Below are 23018 nucleotides of genomic sequence, written 5' to 3' on the forward strand. Positions count from 1 at the left end.
GTACATAAAGCACAATTACTCATTCACTGCAATTGACGGCTATAGACGTCAAAAATTCATTTGAACTATTTCTATTAGTTTAAAAAAAATTCCTATGTTTGTTAACAAGAGTATGAAACCCTAGATTTATTTATTTATTGTACATTTAGAACAGATATAAATTTTGTGATTAATCATGAGTTAACTAGTGAAGTCAAGCGATTAATTATGATTACAAAAAATGAATGAATTTTTAATAATCTTTTGTTTTGCTTTTTTTTAAGAAAAGATTATTAAAAATCAGGGGCGTCATTTTTTTCCGTAATTAATCGCATTTCACTAGTTAACCCACAATTAATCAAATTTTATATATCTGTTCTAAATGTACAAAAACAATTCTAGGTTTTCATACTCTTGTTAACAAAAGTGGGATAAAATGCTAAACTAATAAAAAATAATTCAAATGAATTTCTGACATCTATAGCCGTCAATGGCAGTGAATGAGTTAAAATAATATCCAACGATGTCCAATTCAAGAAATCCATGTAGCCTAACCCTGTGCCTTACAATCAACCAGTAAATCTTAATGACACACCCACAGTTCACATCATATTTTTTAAGAACCTTTTTTGGCAAGGAACTATGTTGAAGTGATTTGAGGAGGTTAGTTTAGAAGAAAAGTAGTGCTTTGCCACCATCTTGTGGCATCTATAGGCGATAATGAACCTTTTGGGGGGGTATTAATTATTTTCACTTGTGGAAGAGCTCGGTCCCACACTGTAGTTGAGATTACATAAAGAGTGCATTTCTTTTGTCATAAGACCTTTACACTGATAGACAAAGTTAAACACTGTGATGGCACCAAGATAAATAACTACGTTACTGATCTCAACTCACAGCTGAGTTGTGAAAAGGAATGTTTGCAGAGCAATACTGCCACCTAGTGTTGTAATGCTGTAGGTTAATCAGTGTTGGTGTCACCAAAATGTAGTGCAGTTTTTTTTCCATTGGAGCACATAATAAATTGGTGGCTACTTCAGCATATAAGGGGAATTAATCAGGAAAATTTGCCACATTCACTTTATTTAGTTGTGTGACTGGAGGCAAAGAGTAAAGGTAAATAAATGAAATACTTTAATCACAAAAATTGACAGATAAATTCAGCATCTCATGTATGAATGATGTTTTTTTTTAAAGTAAGAAAAAGTGAATTGGCACATTTAGCACAAGACACTTTACAGTCTTTGATTAACATAACATGTACGACTTTGTGGGGAATGTGAAAGGAAGCTGGAGCACACCCATGCAAACATAGGGAAAACTGTCAAAATGACATTTGAATCCTCAAATCCAAGAACTGTGAAGCAGGCATGCTAGCTACTAGGCGAGCAGCAAAACATCATTATTTCTCAATTAAGATGTCAAGTTATAATTATTGAAATCTCCATATAGAAAGTTGAATTCCGTTAAGTTAAATCCTTTATTCCTGTTGAAAACAGCATAACAGCAAGAGCTTTCTGATATTGAAAGCCCCACATTAAAACTCCCTTATATGCATTAAGTTAAAGAGCAGCTTGTGAACATGTTATTTCTTGTTATGTAAAAAATGAGTTAATAGCTTGTGGCCACAGTTAGGTCTCTGAAGAGTCGGCTGACTTATCTTTTATTTGCCTATTTATGAAAATGCGTCTAACTCATTCACTGCCAGTGACTAGACACCAAAAATTCATTTGAACTATTTCTATTAGTTTAACATTTTTTCCCACTTTTGTTAACAAGAGTATGAAAACCTATAAAAAAAATTATTGTACGTTTAGAACAGATATAAAATTTGTGATTAATCGTGGGTTAACTAGTGAAGTCATGCAATTAATCAAAAAATGTTATCACCTGATGCCCCTAATTTTTTATATATTTTTTAATCGCGTCATGCAGTTATTTTTTTTTATTGTAATTAATCGCATGACTTCAATAGTTAACACAAGTAATCAAAAAAAAAATTCAATCGGTTTAAAATATACAATAAAATTTGTTTTTTTAGGTTTTCATACTTGTTACCAAAAGTGGAAAAAATGTTTAACTACTAGAAATAATTTTAATGTATTTTGGACGTCTATAGCTGTCAATGGCAGTGAATGAGCTAAGGGACCTCTTTAAATTTTGCCCAATTTTGATGTAACAGTATGTCTAATTTACATACTCGGTCCCTATGCCCCATATTTTGATAAAATCATGTTACAGAAAGCTTATTCAAATGCCTGAGAACTGTTTTAAATATAGAAAAAAAATGCATAATATGTCTCTGTTAAAGTTTAATACAGTATTGATACTGTAACATCACATGCCGACAACTGGAAGAAAAGAGAGCACCGCAGCGATAAAAGCAGCAACAACCAGAAGGTTCACCACCAGCTGAGTGACGCCAGAGCTTTGCCGGGGTCGTTTCCTCCCGTGCCCCCTGCTCCGGAACCACCGGACCACCTCATCCAAGTCATACTCTTTGGGCCGGAACCCCAGCTGGGCCTCGGCCTTGGCCATGCTGAAGTAGTGCGTCACACCCGTCTTGTAGACCTCAGTGCGCGTCAGCAATGGCTGGAAATCGTAGAGCGGTGCCACCAGCCGGTGGACGATTTCAATGAGGAAGGCGGCGAAGTAAACCAAGGTGACCGGGAGACGCAGCGTTGGGAATGGGTACCCCAAACCTTCCACCAGTGGTCTGAAGAACTCAAAATTGTTCACAGGACGGCTGTCGGAAATGAAGTAGGCCTGGCCGGCGGCGCGGTGATGCTTCTGTGCGGTCAGAGCTGCTGCGGCGAGCACGTGCGCTGACACCAGATTGTCCACGTGGACGAACTCCACCAAACTGCTGGCTTTCCCGTAGACAAACCTGAAGATCCCGTTCTCGATGTAACCTACAATCCTGGGAAGGTGCCTCTGCTCCCCAGGCCCATAGATTCCGGCTGGGCGCAGGGCGCACGTCCTCAGCAACCCTGAGCCGTCCTTCAATGCTGTCCCGTTAGCTTTGAGGACAGCCATCTCCGCTATGGACTTAGTCCGAGAATAGTGGTCTGGGTGGAGATGAAGTGGCAGGTACGGGAGGTTCTCGTCTCCATTTCGGATCTCCTGACCTCCAAAGACCACATTAAAAGTGCTGGTGTAGACAAGGCGCGGTACGCCACATTGAATGCAAGCCTCCACGACGTTCCGGGTGCCGTCCACGTTCACCTCCTCGATGCGAAGACGCTTCAGTTGCTCCCGGCCGGACATGCCGTACGACGCCACATGGAATACGCAGTCCACGCCCGAAACGGCACTCACCACTTGCGCGAAGCTGCGAATATCTCCTTGGACAAACGTAATTCCCTCCAGCACGTCACCCTTCGGAGGCATGACGTCAAACAGGATGACTTTGGCCCCGTTTTTATGCAGGTGGGCTGCCAGGCTGTGGGGCGAAGACCATGCATTGAAAAATGGATGAAGCATCTACACACTTACATCATACTTTGAATGAAAACTGAACATCAAGATGCTGGTGGCACACAATTTCTTTGCAAATTGCTTTTTTTTTTTTATATGTCAATAATATACAATAATAGCAATAGTGGGGGGGGGGGGGGTTCATCAAAAACAAGTTTAAATGTATTAACATGTGTAAAATTCTGTTTGTTTTAAGAAATGTTTTTAAATTTGTAATAATATTTTCAATTAATTTAAATACAATTTATTATCCAATTGCCAATTTGACAAAATATATATTTTTTAAATACAAATAGATACTATTGTTTACAATTGAACAATTTACAGATTATTTCATTAGATATATACATATATTATACATACATAATGTTTTTTTTTGAACTAACCAATTTTAGGACAAATGGCTAAAGCATATAGACGTCATACTTTGCCTGTGATGTTGTTCCGAGTTAAATTTGTTTAGAAATTATTGATGATCAACCATGGCTTTTTGATTAACTTTTGTAGTACAGGAACACATTTTGTGCACTTTATTATTAGTTTACATAAAGTTAATATATTCATATGATGGCAATACAAGCCATTTTCTCAACACCAAAAAAGTTCTAATCAAATTTTAATTATAATTTTTTTAAATATTTGTTTCCCACTTTAATAATAATATAACAAATTCATTAATACATGTCACCACCCACCCAAAAAAGTTCAAATGTACTGTATATATTATAATTATATTAAACTATTTTTTTATTTTGCTAAAATATATATATAATTCATTCAAATGTTTCATTGTAATCAATTTAATGACAAGTAACTTTTGACAACTACATTATAAGAAAATTGCATGCAAAAACTGTATATTTTACTCATGAGTTCTCTCTTCGTAAATCTAATTTGAACCTAAAATGTGCATATAAACTATGCAAAATCGTTGAATTGATTAGAGGTAACCCATTTAATTTAAGCCTTTAAAATGACGTGGTGCTGCCATCTTGTGATGAGTACTGTAAAATAATGGTAACCAGTTTGACACAAAAATTATTATTATTATTTTTCAAAATAGCATTCTATTTCTACGATTGATTGTTTATAAGAGAGAGAGAGAGAGAGAGAGAGAGAGAGAGAGAGAGAGAGAGAGAGAGAGAGAGAGAGAGAAAGAGAGATGGAAAAAAAGTTTTAAAACGTCTTACCGATAGCCAAAGTACCCACAACCTCCTGTTATCAAGCATGTTTCCACACGTGCAGTTTCCATCACGAGTCTAAAAGGTTAATTTAAGAACATAAAACAAAAGCATTGTAAACACTTTGCAGACAAGTAAATCGTGAAAAATGTGGCAAAAATCCAAGAAGCCCTTTGTATTTGAAAACTAGTACATCGCACGAGCTAGCACGGTCATGCTAATTTTACGTAAGACGCTACTGAGCATCGAAAGCAATGCATTGCTATGGCACCTCTCCAGCTAGCAACAGCGTGGTACGGTACAAGTTACACAGTTCAAATGAAATTCGCTGTAAAACGAATACAATTTCATACCTCCCAATCTAAAGCAACACCGGCCGTATGGGGAACTTAGCCAAAACGATTAGGAGTCATTTGGGAATTTAGAAAGCCTCCGTTTAGTCAAATGAATAAGCCTACTTACTTGTCTGGATCCGGTGAGAGGCAGCGACTACGTAACCTACGTTACGTCTTCCGCTGTGACGTAAATTTACGGGAAAAACTAACTCTACATTTATGACAAGAAATGTACATATCATTTCATACAATGATATGATACAATACATGAAAGCTGTAACAATACAATCAAATGTAAGGATAAAATGGCAGAAAACACGCCGAGTAACATAAATTCATCCATTTGGTCAAGCACGCATGAGCATGTGCAGAGATGATGCGAATAATCAGAAAGAAAATTTTGCATACAGTATTTGTTTCATTCGAGAAGCTATTTTATATTGAAAAGCTGCTGCGCGTGTGAGTACGTAGAAAGAGCGGAGGCTAACTTGACTTTTTGGGTTGGGCGAATCACTATTGCAATAAAAGGTAGGAGGAAAACTATTATTAAGAAGTTAACGCGTAAATAACGGTATTACTGCTTAGCAGACTGGTGCATAAATCATACTAACTGTTCTTTTATTTCGCAAATTTCGAGTTGTCAACGTGGCCGCGTGGCCTGCAACCTCTTTCGCTTTAATTTGTGCAACGTGCGCGCGTACCCTGACACAAACTCCAAAGTTCAAAGGCGAAGTCGGTAAGAAGCCTTTTTTTTAAATCAATAAAGCAATCGATCAACATTGCTTATGCATGTGTAGTTAGACAAAGTTTAGAAAATGAGTTACCGGAAATGCTGACGCGAATGAGCAATAGCACGAGAGAATAAAGATCGAGAACGTTACATCATCAGAAATGCCAACGCTTCGCTTGCGCACTTTAAAACCTATATACAACCAATTTCACCAAATTACGACCAGCGTAAGGTTACCTTTAAACACCCATATTGTGGTTAATTTAATGGGATCATTCTTTTTGCCGTTATTCACGATGCGCAGTAGAAATCAATGTAGGCCACTATAAACGAACACATTTTCACAAATTAAACAACTATGATGTATCATATAATTAATGCAAATCACTCTTATTGCCTATACATGAACACATTTTTAAAAAAAAGTTCATGGCACGTTAAGGCATCAAAATTAATGTATCAATTAATATGATTGCTCAATTGCTTTCATTAACCACCACTTTGCACTATAGAAACCTGACATTAAGAAATAGTCCTGCATAGTTTAATAATAATAATAATAATAATAATAGTCCACATCACGCCTATCATCTATCATCTAATGTATTTGCGCCTATCACTACTTATTAATGATAACCACCACCTTGAACGATTGTCACTTTAATGCAATGGACATCATTTGATTCTTCTTCTCAGTACTCAGTCTCTAAGGACCCATGGCTAGAAAAAAGAAATTTGGAAAAATACCTTCACAAAAATTCCTAGCACGATATAGTTTCATTGCAAGGTAAACAACATGAACTGCTGATGGTGGACAAATGTTGTGAAGTTCACGGCTGACATCTAGTGGCCAATTGCCTGAAGCTCACTTGTTACTCAAATTTTTGAAGTCAATAAATGTTCTGCTTGTACTATGAATATTCTTAAAAAAAATATATCATGCCCTTTCTTTTGCAGGTACGATGAACCTTGAAGAGTACTTCCAAAGAACCGGATTCCAAGGCCCACGTGACAAAGCGGACCTTGCCACAATGAAGCAGATCCACAGACGGCACATCTTGTCCATCCCCTTCGAAAACCTTGACATTCACTGCGGAGGAAGGATTGTCATGGACCTGGAAGTCATCTTCGACAAGATAGTTCGTCAGCGCCGTGGTGGCTGGTGCATGGAAAACAACTTCCTGCTGTCCTGGGTACTGAGAGAAATGGGCTACAACGTCACCGTGTTGGCCGCTAGGGTGTTCAACCGCGCCAGCGGTGACTTTTCCCCCATGGAAGGTCACCTCATTAACAAGGTGGTGATTAATGGGAAATCCTACATAGAAGACGTCAGCTTCGGTGTATCGGCGCAACTGTGGGAGCCGCTGGAGCTCATCTCCGGGAAGGAGCAAGTCCAGGTGCCCGGCAGGTTCCGTTTATTGGATAAAGGAGATTCCTGGATTCTGGAGAAAACGGACAGGAATCCGAAGATTCTCAATCCGGAGTTCGCCGAGTCCAATCTGGTGAACAGGCAGCTGATCAGGAACTTGTACTGCTTCACCATGACACCCCGCAACGCTGGAGATTTCATAGATGTAACCCACAGTTACCAGACGAATCCTGACTCGTTGTTCGTCAATAAGTCCATCTGCTCCCTGCAAACGCCCACAGGCTTCAGGGCCCTGATTGGCTGGACCTACAGTGAAGTCACCTTCCAGGTCGACCGGGGCGTGGATGTCTACGATATGAGGGATGTGCTCGGCGAGGAGATTGAGAGCCTTCTGATAGACAAGTTCAACATCCGTTTGCCTAACAAACTACAGCCTGTGAACAACCAATATCAGTACACACTCTAAAGCAGCGCTTCTCAAATTGGGGTTCAGGGACCTCCGGGGGGGCCGTGAGCCGTAACTCGGGGATCTGCAAAATCATTTTCAAAAGATTATTATGTCATAAAGTTTTAAAAAGATCACTCCTTCCCAATTTTGGGCCAAATAAAAATAAATAAATAATAATAGTAATCATTTCAGTGTGGTTGTTGAACTATAACGTATCAAGCAAATTTAGCAAACAAGCCAATGAGGAAATACATATTTCTTTAAAACTAATCCTGAAAACCTTTTGCATAACTGGCTTGATTTTCATCTGCAGTGAGTAAGTACACTAATATAGTTTTAGAATGATCATGTAGCATTACTGAAGGCTGAAGAAGTTGTCATGAAGAGGCAAAATGAGTGTATTTTAGTATTTGAGTCTCATTTCAGAAGTTGACATAAGTTTCCTAACCAATTTTTAAACTGTAGCTAAATGTGTTGCCATGTGCTTTTTGAGGGCAGTTGCCAGGGTAATCTGAAAAATTGCTAAATCTACCAAGAAAGTGAAGTCAACCTGCCAATTTTCCACCTTCTTTTCAAAACGATGTTGTATGTATAAACAACACTGGTGTGGAATTGCAATGTTTTGATTGGTAAATATATTTTTGAATAAAAATGATTGTTTCCATCCTGTGTGCTTACTTTTAAAAAGTACTCTAAACGTTTGGAATCTGCAAGGGACCTATTTTTATTAATACTATAGTCAAAGGTGAGGATTTAATACAACAACTAAAATTAATAATAATGTTAATACAGTAAATTGTACCTTGACTAATTAAGAATGCGCTAGCGAGATTTTCAAGTAACAAGCCAACGCTTGGTCGATGTTTTGCTTTGTGTTGCGAGCCATTATGGCCATTATGTATGCTTCAACGACACCAAAGCTCAAGTGGGAAAAAGAACAACAGTCAAAAACACACACATCCAAAAAGAAAACACTTGCAACGAGCACGGAGAAAATGCTCACAGCACTGAACTCAACTCACCATGTAGACCAGCCAACGTGACTCCATACTCATGACGTCACTCATTATGTTCAAGACATACATCATCACATGTACTACAGTGTGCGTGTGTATGTGTTTAACTTTTACATTTTATTGATTATTGTTGTTATTATTATTATTATTATAAATATTACCTTCTGACTATTTCCCAGCACTACTGTCAAACAGCATCATCTAGTATCAAGGTCTCGGACTACAACAAACTTGATGATTGGGCCAGAGCGACAAAAAGGTGGGGCTTCACCTCACTAATTCGGCCTATCAAGCGAGAGTTTACCAACCAACCGATGCTGATTGGTCCTGATTGCCTGTCTTTCAGGCAAAGAGCAGCGAACGGCACAACCCACAACCGGCTGCTGAGGAAACCACCCACGTGACCACGTCTAATAGATAGACATGAATTCACTGGAGCAGGCCGAAGGTAAGACGCCGTAAAAGCTCTTTTATTCAACATTAAGCGGTTTTAGTCAGTAGCCTATTCGGTTACCACTTTTAAATGTCGACATTTGATGAAGGCATTAGAATGAACGCGCTGCTGACGTTAAACCGGCTCGTCTCCGTACGACGTTAGCATGTAGCATTGTGGCTGACATCGCTCGCATAACCCAGATGTGCACACAATCTACAGTACACTCGTATATGACACAGGTATGCTCTTGATGCAGAATTAGTTTTGTTAACCTGTCATTCCTCCATCAGACCTAAAAGCCTTTGAGAGAAGACTGACAGAATATGTCTCTTGTTTACAACCTGCAACAGGCAGGTGGAGAAGTAAGTCAAGTAAAATATACATACACCACTTTTATTATTTGTGATAACAGTATGTTTTTTTTTCTTCTCCTTCTCAGTGATTTTAATCGTGGTGTCAGTCTGCACAGCCACTGGGGCTTGGAACTGGTTGATAGACCCCGATACACAAAAGGTATGCATAAAGTTCTTCTTTCAAAAAGGACATATGGTAGAAAAAACGTTGTACATTCTTGTGTACAAATAGTTTAAGATTTGTGTTGGCTTGTGATGCAGCAGTGCCATACATTTGTAAATAAAAATAACTACCACACTAATTTACTTTGCCAGTGACTGGAAGCTATGCTGGGTGCAGAAAAGCCATTTTAAAGCAATGATTGAAACTATCAAGTCAAAAACGGATCTAAGTTCATGCTGTCCTTGTGCAAAGGTTGAAACAGAGCAATAGCTGTACTGAAATGGAATAAAAATGCATCTTATTATTAGCTCACCATTTTCGGAGATTGGGAATTGATTGTGTCCGTAACTTGCTGCTGCTTTGCTCCTCACTTTCCGCAGGTGTCTTTCTTTTCATCGCTGTGGAATCATCCCTTTTTCACCATCAGCTGCATCACACTGATCGCACTCTTCTTCGCCGGGATACACAAGCGAGTAGTGGCACCGTCGATGTATCCTTTTTGACTTTTCATTCGAAATGGGAACCTCCAAAGACAAGCACAATTTATTAATCGTCATTTCAAAGCATTTTTAATAGGATATGTGTATAGTGAATTAATCTGTTCTAGGGTCATACTGTCACCATGGTAAAAAAGCTTTAAATAAATATTAACATGATAAAAAGGGAAAGTTAAAAACCAGGGGATTGTGTATAGGTAAGGTGTTTATGAGGAAGAGGCCTTCAATTTGTACAGTTTATACATCATTTAGTATTTATTTTTTTGTATTGTTTCTCCCACAAATAAATAATAATGATCAATTTAAAAATATATAAATAAAAAATACAATAAACTAAATAATGTATATTACAATTTAAAATTCAAGGAAATTCATACATTTACTTGATAAATTTACCTAAACTTAAAAAAATAAATACAAATAGAAACAAATACACATCAAATAAAGGTAAAAGAAATACAAAAATGTTTTGCATAATAATAAGGGTCCTCGAATAAAATGTATTATTATTTCTTATTGTTATTATTTAACATCTGTCCAGGCAATATTTTAAGTCACATTTGATAATGATATATTATTCATACAAAACAGTACACTTTAAACCAACAAAGTAAAACTTGTTACCCATTGAAGATGCTTGACTAACATTCTTCCTTGACCCTTTTCCCCTCAGTATAGCTGCCAGGTGTCGGACAGTTTTAGCGGAATACAACATGTCCTGTGATGATGTGAGTCAATATGCATCAATTTGCACATGTTTTGGGTCATCTTATGTGTCTAAATGTGTTAATTATTTGTGGCTTTTTGTAGACGGGAAAGCTTATACTCAAGCCGCGGCCGAGCATCCAGTAAGCGCACGATTGTGGGTGATCCGAAGATGTCGGGGGACATTAATGTCATCATGGTGAGGACATTTTGACAAGAAGACGGAAAGAGTGAAGGGACACGGCCATTTTGTAGCTGTGCTTATGTCGAAGCTGCTCCTCTTAACAGAACTTCTGTGTGTTTATGTTAATCATGTATTTTATCTAAATGTTTCTATTTTTAAAACTATTTACTTAATAAATATACTAGATATGAACATTTTGTGTATTACTTTCTAATAATGACAGAAAAGTAGGAAGAGTGAGGAAGGATTTTATTTATATAGCATCTTTCGTCACAAAGATAGTATGAAAGGACGGAAACAAGTGTGAAGATGAGGATGGAAAAAAAAAAACAAGGATGTACGGAAGGGGAAAAAGGAAGATAGGAAGTGTGGCTTGATTGAAGGGTGCAAGGATGTACGGAAGAAGGATAGTTTTTAAAGAAAGAAACCTAGGTGGTATCAAAGAAGGAAGACAAGACTGCTTTCACGGGAGGAAGGAAACAAAGATGGGTTGGAAGGATGGAAGAAACAGGAAGGGTTCACTGCCACTTTTGGGGTTTCCAGTTTTTGTCAACACAAACACGCATCACACTAACCCACTTTGAAGCATTAACCCTAGTTTAAAACCCTAACCCTGGCTTGAAACCATGGTTTGAAACACCCAGCCTTGAAACCCAATATTGAATTTATGAGATTAAAACATGAGATTTTTGTAATTGTAATAAATAAGTGCAAATGTACAAAAAAACAACAACAAACGTACATACTTCAGGCCCATCATCAACCATCTGTTTTTTTTTTTTATTACCTGCTGTTAGGTAGCTACCTCAACAATTAGAAAACAACTTATTATTGTGTACTTTTTAGATTTAACATTATAAATCAAAATCTAATGATTAATTTCTTTTAAATTATTTTAGTAAACTACAGTATTACATGTCGACCTATGTATGGTCCGCTACCTCGACAACAATTTCGACACTTCTCCCCGCTTTACGGCACGGCATAAAACACTGGCACTTTACGGCAGCTTTGTTCCACATGGCCATTTACTAGACCGCCGTCTATTTTGCGATTTGATTGCCGAAACCCCGAACGAATTAAACACGAATTTCCCACATTTGCACTTTAAAACGGGGTTAAAATGGGCAAAAGTAAGACGACAAAGTTTAAACGTCCCCAGTTCAATGCTGTCGGACTGCCTGTGAACGCCGTGAAGGAAGCGGCCGCCGAGGACGAGGAACTCGGGGACGATGACGACTACTGCCCGGCGGCGGAACTGCTGGAGAAAGTAGGGGAACGTAATTTTCATATCTAAAACGTATTTACACGTAAACGATTTAATGACAAGACTCTTTTATAATATCAGACGAATAATTAGGGTGTAGGCTATTGCAAGCAAATGTTGAGAAATTCACTCCAGTCAGACTCGTCTTGTTAAACATGATTTGCAGCTGTCAGTGTACATAAGCGCAATGTGACTAAAGTCCAATAGTTGTAAGCTCACCTGTGACCTCACCAATGTTGTTCTCTATAAATGGACAACACAACAAACTCATTCTCATCTGTAATTATGACATTGCGTCTTGTTTACGTTTGTCCAGTTAGGACAAAATCCAATGTTGCAGCCCCCCGGGAAGTGGATATTTTGCCGGGACCGTCAACTTTCCTGCTAGCATTTTTTGCCGTGAACGGCTCTGATTGGTCAATCGCCGGACAATTTAATTGATTGGGCGTGGTTCCTGCCTCCTGCCTCGCTTCACTTCCTTCTGTGTCTTTTCATTTTGTTTTGCCACCGAAGATAGGCTGTTATCGACATTACCAGCCTAAACATAACCCTCAGATCGGGGTTATGAGGCAGTAGAACACACAATGCGACAAGAAATTGTAGTTTAAAAAAAAAGTACAGTGTGGGATTCGAACCCCCCAGCACTTTGGGGGCCATGAAGTGTTTACTAGCGCAGAATTTGCACTTAAAGTTCTTCACTGCAAAATAGTGCTAGATGGCGAGTTGCTGGTCACGGCAAAATAGCCACTGAGGCAGAGGTGGTGGAAAACATCTACTAGCGTAATATCTGATGTAAAATGCCATAGACAGGCTAACCAAAATTAGCGTCTGTTGCAGTAATATAAACTTTCAAACAACTGCTTCTTAACACACATGGGGCAGCAACACATACAAACATATCATCTAATATTACTCTCTTCTCTGTGAGAACAGCTATTAGTTGGTTTAGTTGGGGGCCTCGTCTTCTTTCTGCTGGTCCTCAATACTGCATGTCTTCTAGTAGACCTCAATGCTGACCGGCATGTTGCAGTACCACCTGGTACTATGCTAAAGAAGCGCAACTCTAAATTTGTGCTTGCCTATGTAGTGTAGAAAATAAATTTTCTTCAAATGCCACGATTTAGCCCGGGTGCGACCGTGATATAGAGCGCAATTACTCTATAGTGCAGTTGAAGTTTCTTATGTTACCTGAGGATTTAGAACTGCAGGTTGCCGATTTCAAAATTTACGTACCAGGCAAAACCCTGTTAGGACAATGATTGTCTCCATCCCCAGTTGGAGAGTCCCAGCGCGGATGTAAGAGAGTGTGCGTGCGCCGGCATCTCTCGGGTAGTCCAGCAGAGTCAGAGCATCCCAGGCTTTCTGCAGAGGGACGCAGTGAGGCGGCTGGGCCCCATGTTGCTGGATGGCAGCCTAGCCGTCAGGGAGACCGCAGCCGGAGCCCTCAGGTAAGGATAAAATGCTCCTTGTGGATACAGCACTGGGGCATTAAGTGAAAACACATCTTTTAAATTTGATCCACCGCAGGTGTAAGTGGTGTTGCTAACATTACATTTAAATGATTAAAACTGAAAAATCAAGATCTTTTTCTTCGCACTCATGCGCTGCAGTCGTGTCCAATGGATGTCCTGAAACATGCTTTGCTCGATTGTCAATTGCAAATCCAACTTGTATGACCTGGAAAAATGAATGCTACTTTGTTTAGCATCTTTTATTTGATTATACACAACTGCATGTTTGAGCCACAAAAAGTTAACTGGTAGGGCTTTTCCATGCTCGGGTATCAACCAATCACGGCTCACTTGTTTTCTGGGTTTGAACATGTGACGTTCACAACCTGAGCCCTGTGGTGTCACTGATGTCATTTTCAGTCGACAGCAAGTGGCAAAACGGCAGCCACCGGAGAGGGTTAAAACAGGTGGATTTTGCTGCTTCATAATTCAATTTTCACATATTCAATATTAACCAGATCACTGTGTTTACGCTAGAGGAACTTAGAACATATTGTAAAGTCAATTTTTGACTGGACTTCCCCCTTTAAAACAATTATCTTCAACATGCGTAATGCATTTTGAAACAAATCTTGGAATCCTTGAAGCTTGACAGATTCCATTGTCCTGTGTTTGTATTTCTCTGGTTAAACCAACAGAGGGCACCGTATAACAACAAAAGCAGCTTTCACCTTCCAGCGATGTTTCTGGTCTGTTACAAAGTACATTAATGTGGCCTTTAAATCACATCCTGCCAACAGTCGCAAAAATCAGATCACCATCAAATATGACTTGACTCGCATCTCAGTTCAGCGAGCGCAGTTTCCTTTTTATTTGGCTTTTTATGACACTGACAGTGTTAAGCAGTGTTGATACATATTTTATGTTGGCCACAGTATGATTCTGGAATGGATCATCTGTATGTTTCCATCAATTCCTATGGTGAAAATGTGTGTGTTTGTGCGTCGGCTGACAGGAATCTGAGTGCGTGCGGCGGCCAGGAGGTGTGCGAGGACATGGTGAAGCGCGACGTCATGACTCCTCTGACAGCACTGCTCAGAGAGGTGAGCGCTTTTCGCCGCTGGCCGCATCGCTACTTTTTCTTCCCGCTCAGCAGCTGTCTAAGCGTCGGGGCTGACAGCAGCCAATGGTGTCATCAACTTTGTTTGCTGGGCTTTGAGCTTCAACTTGATTGCTCCAATGTAATGTTTGAGTTATTGCTCACGTTGCTTTTAAAATGTCAACCACCCAATTTTGGAGCAATTTTTTTTTATTTTTAAGAAATTTCGGAAGCCAGTTTCACTTGGCAAGATGAAATCTTTCTAGCATTTCTAGCAGTCTTATATGAGTAGATAAACAAATAAGAGCCCAAAGACACATGAAGTCTGCCTTTTTTTTTTATATGCTCAATACTGCTGCGTTTTTTCCTTCGCAGTGCTGTGTGGGTTTCGACGGTGCCACCGTGCCGACCAAGGAGCCAAAGAACCACGCTGAGAACGTCGCCAACGAGGCCGTGAACCTTCTGTGGAATCTCTGGTAAGCGCCGTTATATCTGTCAGCGGTTTGTGTTTCGGGAGGCGGCGATGCAGCAGTGCACGGCAAGGCACCGTAAATATTTGGACAGAGCCACAAATGGTTGTTATTCTGCTGCGGTGATCATCCAGGGGATTATTTTAACACCATTTGGAAGCCGTCAGATGTTCTCAAAGCTAAAATGGTGTGCCAGATACAATCAGCCACCATCATTTAAATTTATTCAGCTTCTATTTGTATTCCTTGTTTGATTTACTTGTGTTTAAATCTAACTGGGCTGTGGGACGCCCTCTTTATATTTTTGTTATTGTGCCTTTTCCGCTTTTCTTAAAAGGGTTTTTACTTAAATAAATAATATATCCATCCATCCATCCATTTTCTTAACTGCTTAGTCCTCACAAGGGTCGCAGGGGGCGCTTGAGCCTAATAATAAAATATGCCTAACCGTATCCATTTCTTTGTCCTTTCATTTGTTTATTATCAGTCATAATGTGACGCATTTAAAGATTCTTTTGTGTTTCCTTCCTAGCGAGAGCAGCAACCAGGCACTGTCTCTGTTCAACAAATCAGGTCTTCTGGATGTGGTGGTCCAGTGTCTGGAGAGACACCCCCACAACGTGGAGCTGGCCACTTCCGCTGGTGAATCATCCTTGACGTTGACTTTAAAATTCACAGTCCTCGTTGAATTCCCCAAATCTTCAAGCTTCAGCTAACGGTCTATTTTGCCGTTTAACAGCGCACTGTTTGCACACGGTGTCGGAGGACAACCCCGAGCTGCTGTGTAGCATCAATGGCGACGTGCATGGCGCCCTAGAGGGGCTACTGCTGTCAAACCAGCCTGGCATGGCACATACTCTCCTCAGGACATTGGCTGCAGGTGCTTTTGATCACTTCTTTATGCCCCAAGTTGGTACTAAAAAATAACAATGTTTAGGGCCGGGTATCGATTAAATTTCCAAAATCGATTCGATTCAGAAGGGCCCGATTCGATTCACAATTCACATTGATTTTCGATTCAGTTCAGGATTTCATGCAGTACCAATTAAAATTTTATATGAAAGACATTCTCAGAAGTACCAATGCTGCAAATAGTAGAAACTTCTTGCTTTTACTTGGTGCATTAGTATGAAAAAATATATAAATATGTACATTTAAAACGTAATCCAATGCAGTACTATTAATCATGTATGTTTTATTGAACATGACCTGATCAAAACAATAAATAATAATTGAAATTACAACCACAGCACTATGTAAATAAAGTGGCAAAAACACTGGGCTCTTTTTGGGGTACTCTGAATAACAGAAGGGCACATTTGAATAACGCTCGAACGACGAGTTTTTGAACAGAATACGTGCTGCCTCGGGCATATTTCCGTGGTTTCATTTTTTGGAAAATAAATTTCCCCATGACGCGAGAAGGCACATTAATTTATGTATAGGGCCGTATTAAAAGTTTCGATTCATGGTTTTATATAACTATATCGTAAAAAAATTGTGATTTATTTATTTATTTATTTTTTAAACCCAGCCCTAACAATGTCCAAAATAATTGAATGGGTTTGATAATTTTTTATTGATCACTGTTGTAAAATGTGTGCAGATGATGTGATATATGAGGAATCTAATGTTATGGTCGCTAGTAGTCAATGCAATGTGAAAGTAAAAGTGAAGGTGACAATGATGTGGATTGGGGGTACAAAGTTGACCTGATAAATTTCTGGCTTTGGGAGAACAAAAGCCCCTTACAAGCCATCATTTCCCCACTCTATGGGTTGATATCTGTATAAGCAGCACTAACACAGAATGGGGGTCTAAAGTTTAAGTCGCCCCCCCCCCCCCCCGTTTTACAAGTACACAAGCCAATCTCTCAATACATGTCAAAAAACAAAACATACCTGTTTGTACCATTTACACACAGCATTGTCGCCAAAAAAGGCAGAAAATGTCTCTCTTTTGGCATTTTGCAGACTCTTTAATGTGGTATTTTGACACAGGAACTCTCTGGAACATGAAGGGAAGTCTTCCCGCTGCCCGCCAGGCTCAGACCCTCACAGCTGTGCTGGCCACCTTGTCCCAGTGTTTGGATTTGGATGCGGGCGAACTCATCCCTCAGCTTCACAAGGCGGAGGAGGCGCGCTTCCAGGATGCTCCTGCGGCGTCGGGTATGGAGGCGCACACTACTAGGGAACCCGCTATGGTGGAGATTGAAGAGGAAGGAGCAGCACAGTGTGTGAAAAATGGCGATTCCGGAGACGACTTTTCTGATCTCTTGCCTGTAAGTTGATGATCTGGTTTTGATAAGCATTTTATTCTATGATATGTTAGACATTGGTACCAGACTGACAGACTAGACTGTCATTTTCAGGCGGGTACACACTGTCTGGGGTGCCCAGTAGGCAAGTATCACGACCTTGGCTAGACAGAAGTGTCCCCCTCAGCCACCTCCAAATTAATGACATTGAAGTGGATGTTTGCAGCCACACAAAACATCCATCTGCAACCCTCCATTCAGGCTTTGTGTGTTCCAACACACACGTACGGATGTTGTGATTTACTGAACAATCTTGGCCAGTGTGTTGACTCACAAGGCGGCTTGTTTGCGTCCAGAGGGAAATGGAGGAGCTGAGGGAGGCGGCGGCCTTGCTGACGGCCCAGCAGACGTCCCTGGAGATCCTCGTCAACATGTGCTGCTCCGACGGTGGGGCTTACAGTGACATGATTTCCTCTGACATGACCGCCTTTTTTTTTTTTATATCTGGCGAAAGATGCAATAACGACACATTCTTGAAGAGACTTGTGATGTGCGTCTATTCAGATCCCTCCGACGACGAGTGGGAGGAGTCGTCGAGCAGCGACGAAAGTGAAGCGGCGGCCGACGGATTGTCTAGCCTCATGTCGCCTCTGTGTTTGTCGGCGGAGGTGCACGGCGCCCTCATCAACCACAACATCCCAGAAAAGGCAAATTTTAGAAATATGCAGTGAAAACTCTGTTTGCCATGTGCTTGTGTGGGTATTCATCTTCCATAAACCTACACGTTGGGCTCATTTACCTAAATTATCCAAAAGTGTGTATACTTATTCGGTGCCTACAATTGGGTGATGACCTGTCCAGAGTGTTGAGCAGTTACACGCATGCAGTATTTGTGATGCGCTGTTTACAAATTCACCTATTTGTTTTTTTTTAAAGCTTTTTTTTCCAGTTTATTTTCAAAAAAAAATATCACATATTTGCAACTTTTGGGTGCATTTTTGTACTCTTTGTGTAATATACTACATTGCCACAAGATTGTGCCAAAGCACTCAATAGTAATTGAAAGTCTGTAGAAGTGACAAATCAAAAAAAAAATTTGCATTGCTGTATGTCTGGGGGGGGGGGGAGCAAAGCTTATCGCTGTTTTTTAGCAGTAGTTCCCTGTAGTCTTCACCAGCTATGTTTTTCCTCTGCTGAACTCAAAAGTCAAATCCTCTGTATGCTATTTATTTTTAAGAGTAATGTCTGATTCGTTCTGATTCCAAATGATATTCGAGTGTTTTGGGATCATAGTTTATGGTGTATTTATGATTTAAATATAAGCAATGAAAAAAAGGTCCTGATTAATGTAGCCCACTTGTTCAAAGTTAGCTAGGATAGGCTCCGGCTCACCTGCAGCCCTGATGAGGAAAAGCAGTAGGCCTATAGGAGGATGGATACGTTTGAATTAATGTAAACAAGATATAAGGGAGAAGTCCAAGACTTAATTGGAAAATTGCTGAGTGCCTGTTCACCTAGTTTAGAGATTTAATACAATAAATATATTTAATTAAAATATATATTTATCTAAATATGTTTAAAATATATTTAAAATCGGAATATCATGTCTCGTTTTGTTTACTCTTTAACAATTTAAACAAGCAAACCAAAAAAAGAATAAAACATAGCGTAATTGGAGGAGGTCAATAGGGTCACAAATGCAAACCTTAATGTTCAAGCATGTGCGTGCTTATACATTCATAATGTGCAGATGCATTCATGTGTGTGTTCTACATGTACTACAACTAATTGTTGCCTTGATTGAAGGTGCTCAAAAAGACGCAGTTTCCCAAGCAGGAAGCCAGGGACGTGTGTCACCAGACTCCCTACTGGAGAACCCTCATAAAGAAGTAATGTCAACTGCTCGCGGAAGGTTTTAAAGCAAGCGTTTCTGTTTTACTGATGCCGGTCTTTTCCCTTGGCAGAATGCAGCGCGTCCAGTCTCGCGCCCTGACGTGCCTTCACAGCATCCTGTCCGGCATGGACTCCGAGTCTCTGGGCGGGCCAGAGGCCCTGCAGCAGGCGGCGCAGCTCTTGTCTTCACTGGTTTTTGGACCGCCAGGTACCGCTGTTACCTCTCTTAAGCTGGATCATAGATAGATGGACGGAGCGATAGATTGACACAGTACAGGTAGCTAAATGCAGTAGATGGATTAATACAGCAGATATATTGGACATAATAGATACATGCTGATATTATGACCACTTAAATCCGGTTCCCAAATATGGCAAGGTTACATTCATCTCGGTGACAATCAAAAGTAGAGAAGTAAAATGACATTGCTTCCCTAATGTTTTGTCTTTTTACCGCTCTTGCAGAGATCCCCAAAGATGAGGAGTTCCTGGAGGCAGTTACCAGTGCGATGCGGTCTCTTTTGCAGATGACCTCTTCAAAAAACATCCCTCTGGTAAAAAACAAAACAAAAAAATAATAAAAATTATATTGGAGTGGGGGCCTAAGTGTATTACGATATCGCCTTCAGTGTTATTAGCAAGTTTTTATTTGTTGTCTGTTAGTCCATAAGTCTACAGCAGCTAATGAGCCTCAGCGAAGCCGCTGCCCGCTGTGATGTCATCAGCGTGAGGGTCAATGCTGTCGCCATCTTGGGCATCACCGGCAGCAGCCTTGCCAAAGAGAAGGATTCAGCTCAAACGCTTCAGGTAACTCTTTCGCACTTCCTGTAAAAGTTGGACTTTTTCCTGCCTTTTTTAAAATGTATTTAACAAGTGGTTGTTTTGTACAAATGGCACCAACATAAAATAGCGATATGAAGTAGACCCTGCAATTTTCCCTCTACTGGGTTAGTATCAGAAGCTCCTTTCACGCTGCCTGAGAAAGCTGACATTTTGTAACTCTTTTTGCTTGTCGCTATTCTGTGGAAACTACACCGAATGGGTGGGACGATGCAATTTTCCACCTTTTATATAAATGGATAAATCCCATGTTACGCCTGTTTTGCGGGATTTCTGTGTGGAAAACAAAGGTGTGTATTTTTGCCCTTGCCTCTATTTTAAAAGAAACAATTTCCTCCACAGATGATTGGGAGCGGCTTGCTAAAAGTAGCAACCAATGATGCCGACCTGGTGGTTAATGGCGAGGCCCTAGACGCCCTTTTCGACGTGTTTGCAGATGGCAAGGAGGCGGAGGCAGCAGCCAGGGGCATCCAATTACTTCCTGCTTTGAAGACGCTTCAGCCTGTCTTTAAGGCCAAGGTACCTTGTTACATGTGACGTCAGCGACCCGTGTGCGTGCAGTGTTCAACTGTATTTTGGACCCGTTATAATATACGAACATCATATATCAGATCTGAGGACACCCTGGGGATTGGATGTGGTGGTTGCTACATTTTGTTCGCTTTCTTTTTGTCATCAGATCCGTAAGGCAGGAAGAGACAAGTACAGCCCGCAGCAACTCTGCGTGCTTGACAACATCCGAGTCAACCTGAGGAGATTCGTCGGCTACCTCGAGACTCTGGCTAAAAAGTGACCGGAATATGGTTGTGAAAACCATGCAGTATTTATTATTTTTATTATGTTGTTTATTTTGGTTTGCTCTGACTCCCTATTTTTTTATTTGGGGTTTCTTTGCTGTGAAGAAAGCGACTGCAGGTTGTAATGTATCATTTTCGATTGATATTATAGAGCAGCGTTACCTAAACTGAGAGTGCAGGACCCGAAAATGTTTTTTTATTTTTTATTACTATTGAGGGATTGCTGATTGTCAGAATGTGATACAGCGTCATAGACTGTATAGTAGACTTGGACAATTACAAGTGCCTTACAGCAGCAGTTGTCGTCCTTTTTGGGTTCAGGGACCCCTTACAGGAACTAATCCCATTGTGCCATGATGGATAGGAGTGTCTTTATGTTTAGCGTAGTCCTAAGTAAAAAGAAAAAAAAATGCATTTTCCTTCATGGAGGCAGCACTTCATCACTAAGCCGCTGAATTACACTTGCAGGGCAGTAAGTTATCGTCGCTGTTTCATAACATTTTGTTTACAAGCAAAGCTTCATCTTTACCCACTGGTCAAAATTAAGTCCCAGTATGTTATGTTCTGATTGAGCCACCTTCTCTATTATACAGTCAATTATTTTTTTTTTTTTATAATAACAAACCTGGATTTGCAGGTTTCTGTATCCCTGGCACAATTTTACTATAATTAAACGAAATTTTCAAGGCACAGCTATTCAAAATTGACTTCTCTCTTCTTTTTTTTTTTTTTTGCATGCCACACCCTCTACTTTTATGAAAAAGATTGTGTGGTTTTGGGAGATGAATTGTTTTGTTTAGCAAATGTGTTGCCTTAAGGAAAAAGGGGTTGGACAACTTTGTAGACTGACATTTGTCGAAGTAAAATAACAGATACATTTTTGTCTCATGGCTGTGTATTTTCTGCTAAAACAGCAGTTTTAAATGTTTGAATCTGCTTTTTGTGTGCAAATATAATGGACATTTAGTATACAGCAACTTCCCATTTGGGATACTAGTAATGACATTGCATAATGGAGGACAATTGCAATGTCTGCCACCAGGTATCCTGTAATTGTTTGCATCTTGTGACTGCCTTTTAAAATAAAATATTTGGAAAAATGTTCACATGTATATTGAAAAAAGCAAATGGACACATGTAACACACCAGCCATGTAGTTAGTTGAACACACAACCACAAATGGCAATTTTGTCAAGCAAATGCTAAAATACACTACATAATACGGACAAAATGCCAATAGGTGACCCTGTTTGATGTTGGATTGCAACAGTATTTTTAAATCACATGTACAATGTTTTTACTAATTGAAATGCAAAATCCTATTTTTTATTTAAGGTTTCTTAGATGAGAAGAAAGAAACTACAGTTTGCATTTAAAGACTAGAACTGTGGTATATATATTTTTCTCTCCAATTGATACGCCTGCAAGCTGAATTTTCACGGTATTTGTGAGTTCACAAACCCCTGAGAACAATATTGTGGAGAACTCAGTGATTCACATGATCAATCTGGCTCTTGTCACGTTGATCGTGGAGCAGGGTTTCAGAAACAGAACCTCAAAATGGCTTGCTTTTGCTTTGTTAGGGTTGCCAATTATATGGATTTACAACAAATACATCAAGTATATTAGTAATAGAGTTGATGGAAGAAATAACTATTGACAAGGAATACAAAGTAGGAGTATTTATAGATTTGAAAAAACATTTTGATACCATTTACGTTAACATATTTTACTGTATATAATGGAAATATATGCAAAGAGAGTTGTAACATTGAGCTGATTAAAAAGTTATAATACAAATAGATAACTTCATAAATACAGTATGGGTATTAATATATCATCATGTCTAGACATTTACTGTGGAGTCCCACAGGGGTCAGTGTTGCGCCCCTTATTTTGTGCATTAATAATATTTTTATGGTATTATAATGATCTTAATGTTTTATTTTTTATACAGTACATAGTAGATCAACCAAGATTGGCAAAGTAAAAACATACAAAGATCAGTACTGTGGTAGAATTAAAAGTAATCTAAGCAAGGAAATGGAACATAATATGTTACATGTCAATA

At 39.6% G+C, this 23018-nt stretch overlaps 4 protein-coding genes across 6 annotated transcripts; 3 read left to right on the forward strand and 1 right to left on the reverse strand.

Moving 5' to 3' along the window:
- Positions 1–1100: 1100 nt before the first annotated feature.
- sdr42e1 (short chain dehydrogenase/reductase family 42E, member 1) lies at positions 1101–5282 on the reverse strand. Of its 2 annotated transcripts, none has more exons than XM_086071592.1 (3): positions 5100–5282; positions 4647–4715; positions 1101–3421 (listed from the first exon to the last, which is right to left on the reverse strand). In XM_086071592.1, the coding sequence occupies exons 2-3, from the start codon at positions 4706–4708 to the stop codon at positions 2317–2319; spliced, it is 1167 nt and encodes a 388-aa protein (XP_085927718.1). In that variant the 5' UTR covers positions 4709–4715; positions 5100–5282; the 3' UTR covers positions 1101–2316. The 2 variants fall into 2 exon arrangements, with proteins under 2 accessions (XP_085927718.1, XP_085927719.1); XM_086071593.1 differs by having other exon boundaries at positions 4991–5109.
- A 135-nt stretch (positions 5283–5417) lies between these two features.
- LOC147176841 (arylamine N-acetyltransferase, pineal gland isozyme NAT-10-like) lies at positions 5418–8183 on the forward strand. 2 transcript variants are annotated; one of them, XM_086071585.1, is made up of 2 exons: positions 5418–5500; positions 6660–8183. In XM_086071585.1, the coding sequence occupies exon 2, from the start codon at positions 6665–6667 to the stop codon at positions 7535–7537; it is 873 nt and encodes a 290-aa protein (XP_085927711.1). In that variant the 5' UTR covers positions 5418–5500; positions 6660–6664; the 3' UTR covers positions 7538–8183. The 2 variants fall into 2 exon arrangements, with proteins under 2 accessions (XP_085927711.1, XP_085927712.1); XM_086071586.1 differs by lacking the exon at positions 5418–5500 and adding an exon at positions 5538–5708.
- Positions 8184–8885: 702 nt separating this feature from the next.
- Positions 8886–11065, forward strand: cnep1r1 (CTD nuclear envelope phosphatase 1 regulatory subunit 1). Its single transcript, XM_086071594.1, has 6 exons — positions 8886–8983; positions 9262–9333; positions 9411–9484; positions 9868–9977; positions 10658–10712; positions 10795–11065. The coding sequence occupies exons 1-6, from the start codon at positions 8959–8961 to the stop codon at positions 10834–10836; spliced, it is 378 nt and encodes a 125-aa protein (XP_085927720.1). The 5' UTR covers positions 8886–8958; the 3' UTR covers positions 10837–11065.
- An 800-nt stretch (positions 11066–11865) lies between these two features.
- Positions 11866–22051, forward strand: heatr3 (HEAT repeat containing 3). The gene is made up of 15 exons (XM_086071591.1): positions 11866–12143; positions 13416–13588; positions 14607–14694; positions 15066–15166; positions 15693–15802; positions 15900–16040; positions 17161–17441; positions 17774–17864; positions 17982–18124; positions 19224–19306; positions 19382–19518; positions 19776–19864; positions 19974–20117; positions 20493–20669; positions 20830–22051. The coding sequence occupies exons 1-15, from the start codon at positions 11997–11999 to the stop codon at positions 20941–20943; spliced, it is 2019 nt and encodes a 672-aa protein (XP_085927717.1). The 5' UTR covers positions 11866–11996; the 3' UTR covers positions 20944–22051.
- The last annotated feature ends 967 nt before the right edge of the window (positions 22052–23018 follow it).

Source organism: Leptonotus elevatus, chromosome 3 (assembly GCF_054856555.1).
Source record: "Leptonotus elevatus isolate MCC_2025b chromosome 3, RoL_Lele_1.0, whole genome shotgun sequence".
Taxonomy (NCBI): domain Eukaryota; kingdom Metazoa; phylum Chordata; class Actinopteri; order Syngnathiformes; family Syngnathidae; genus Leptonotus; species Leptonotus elevatus.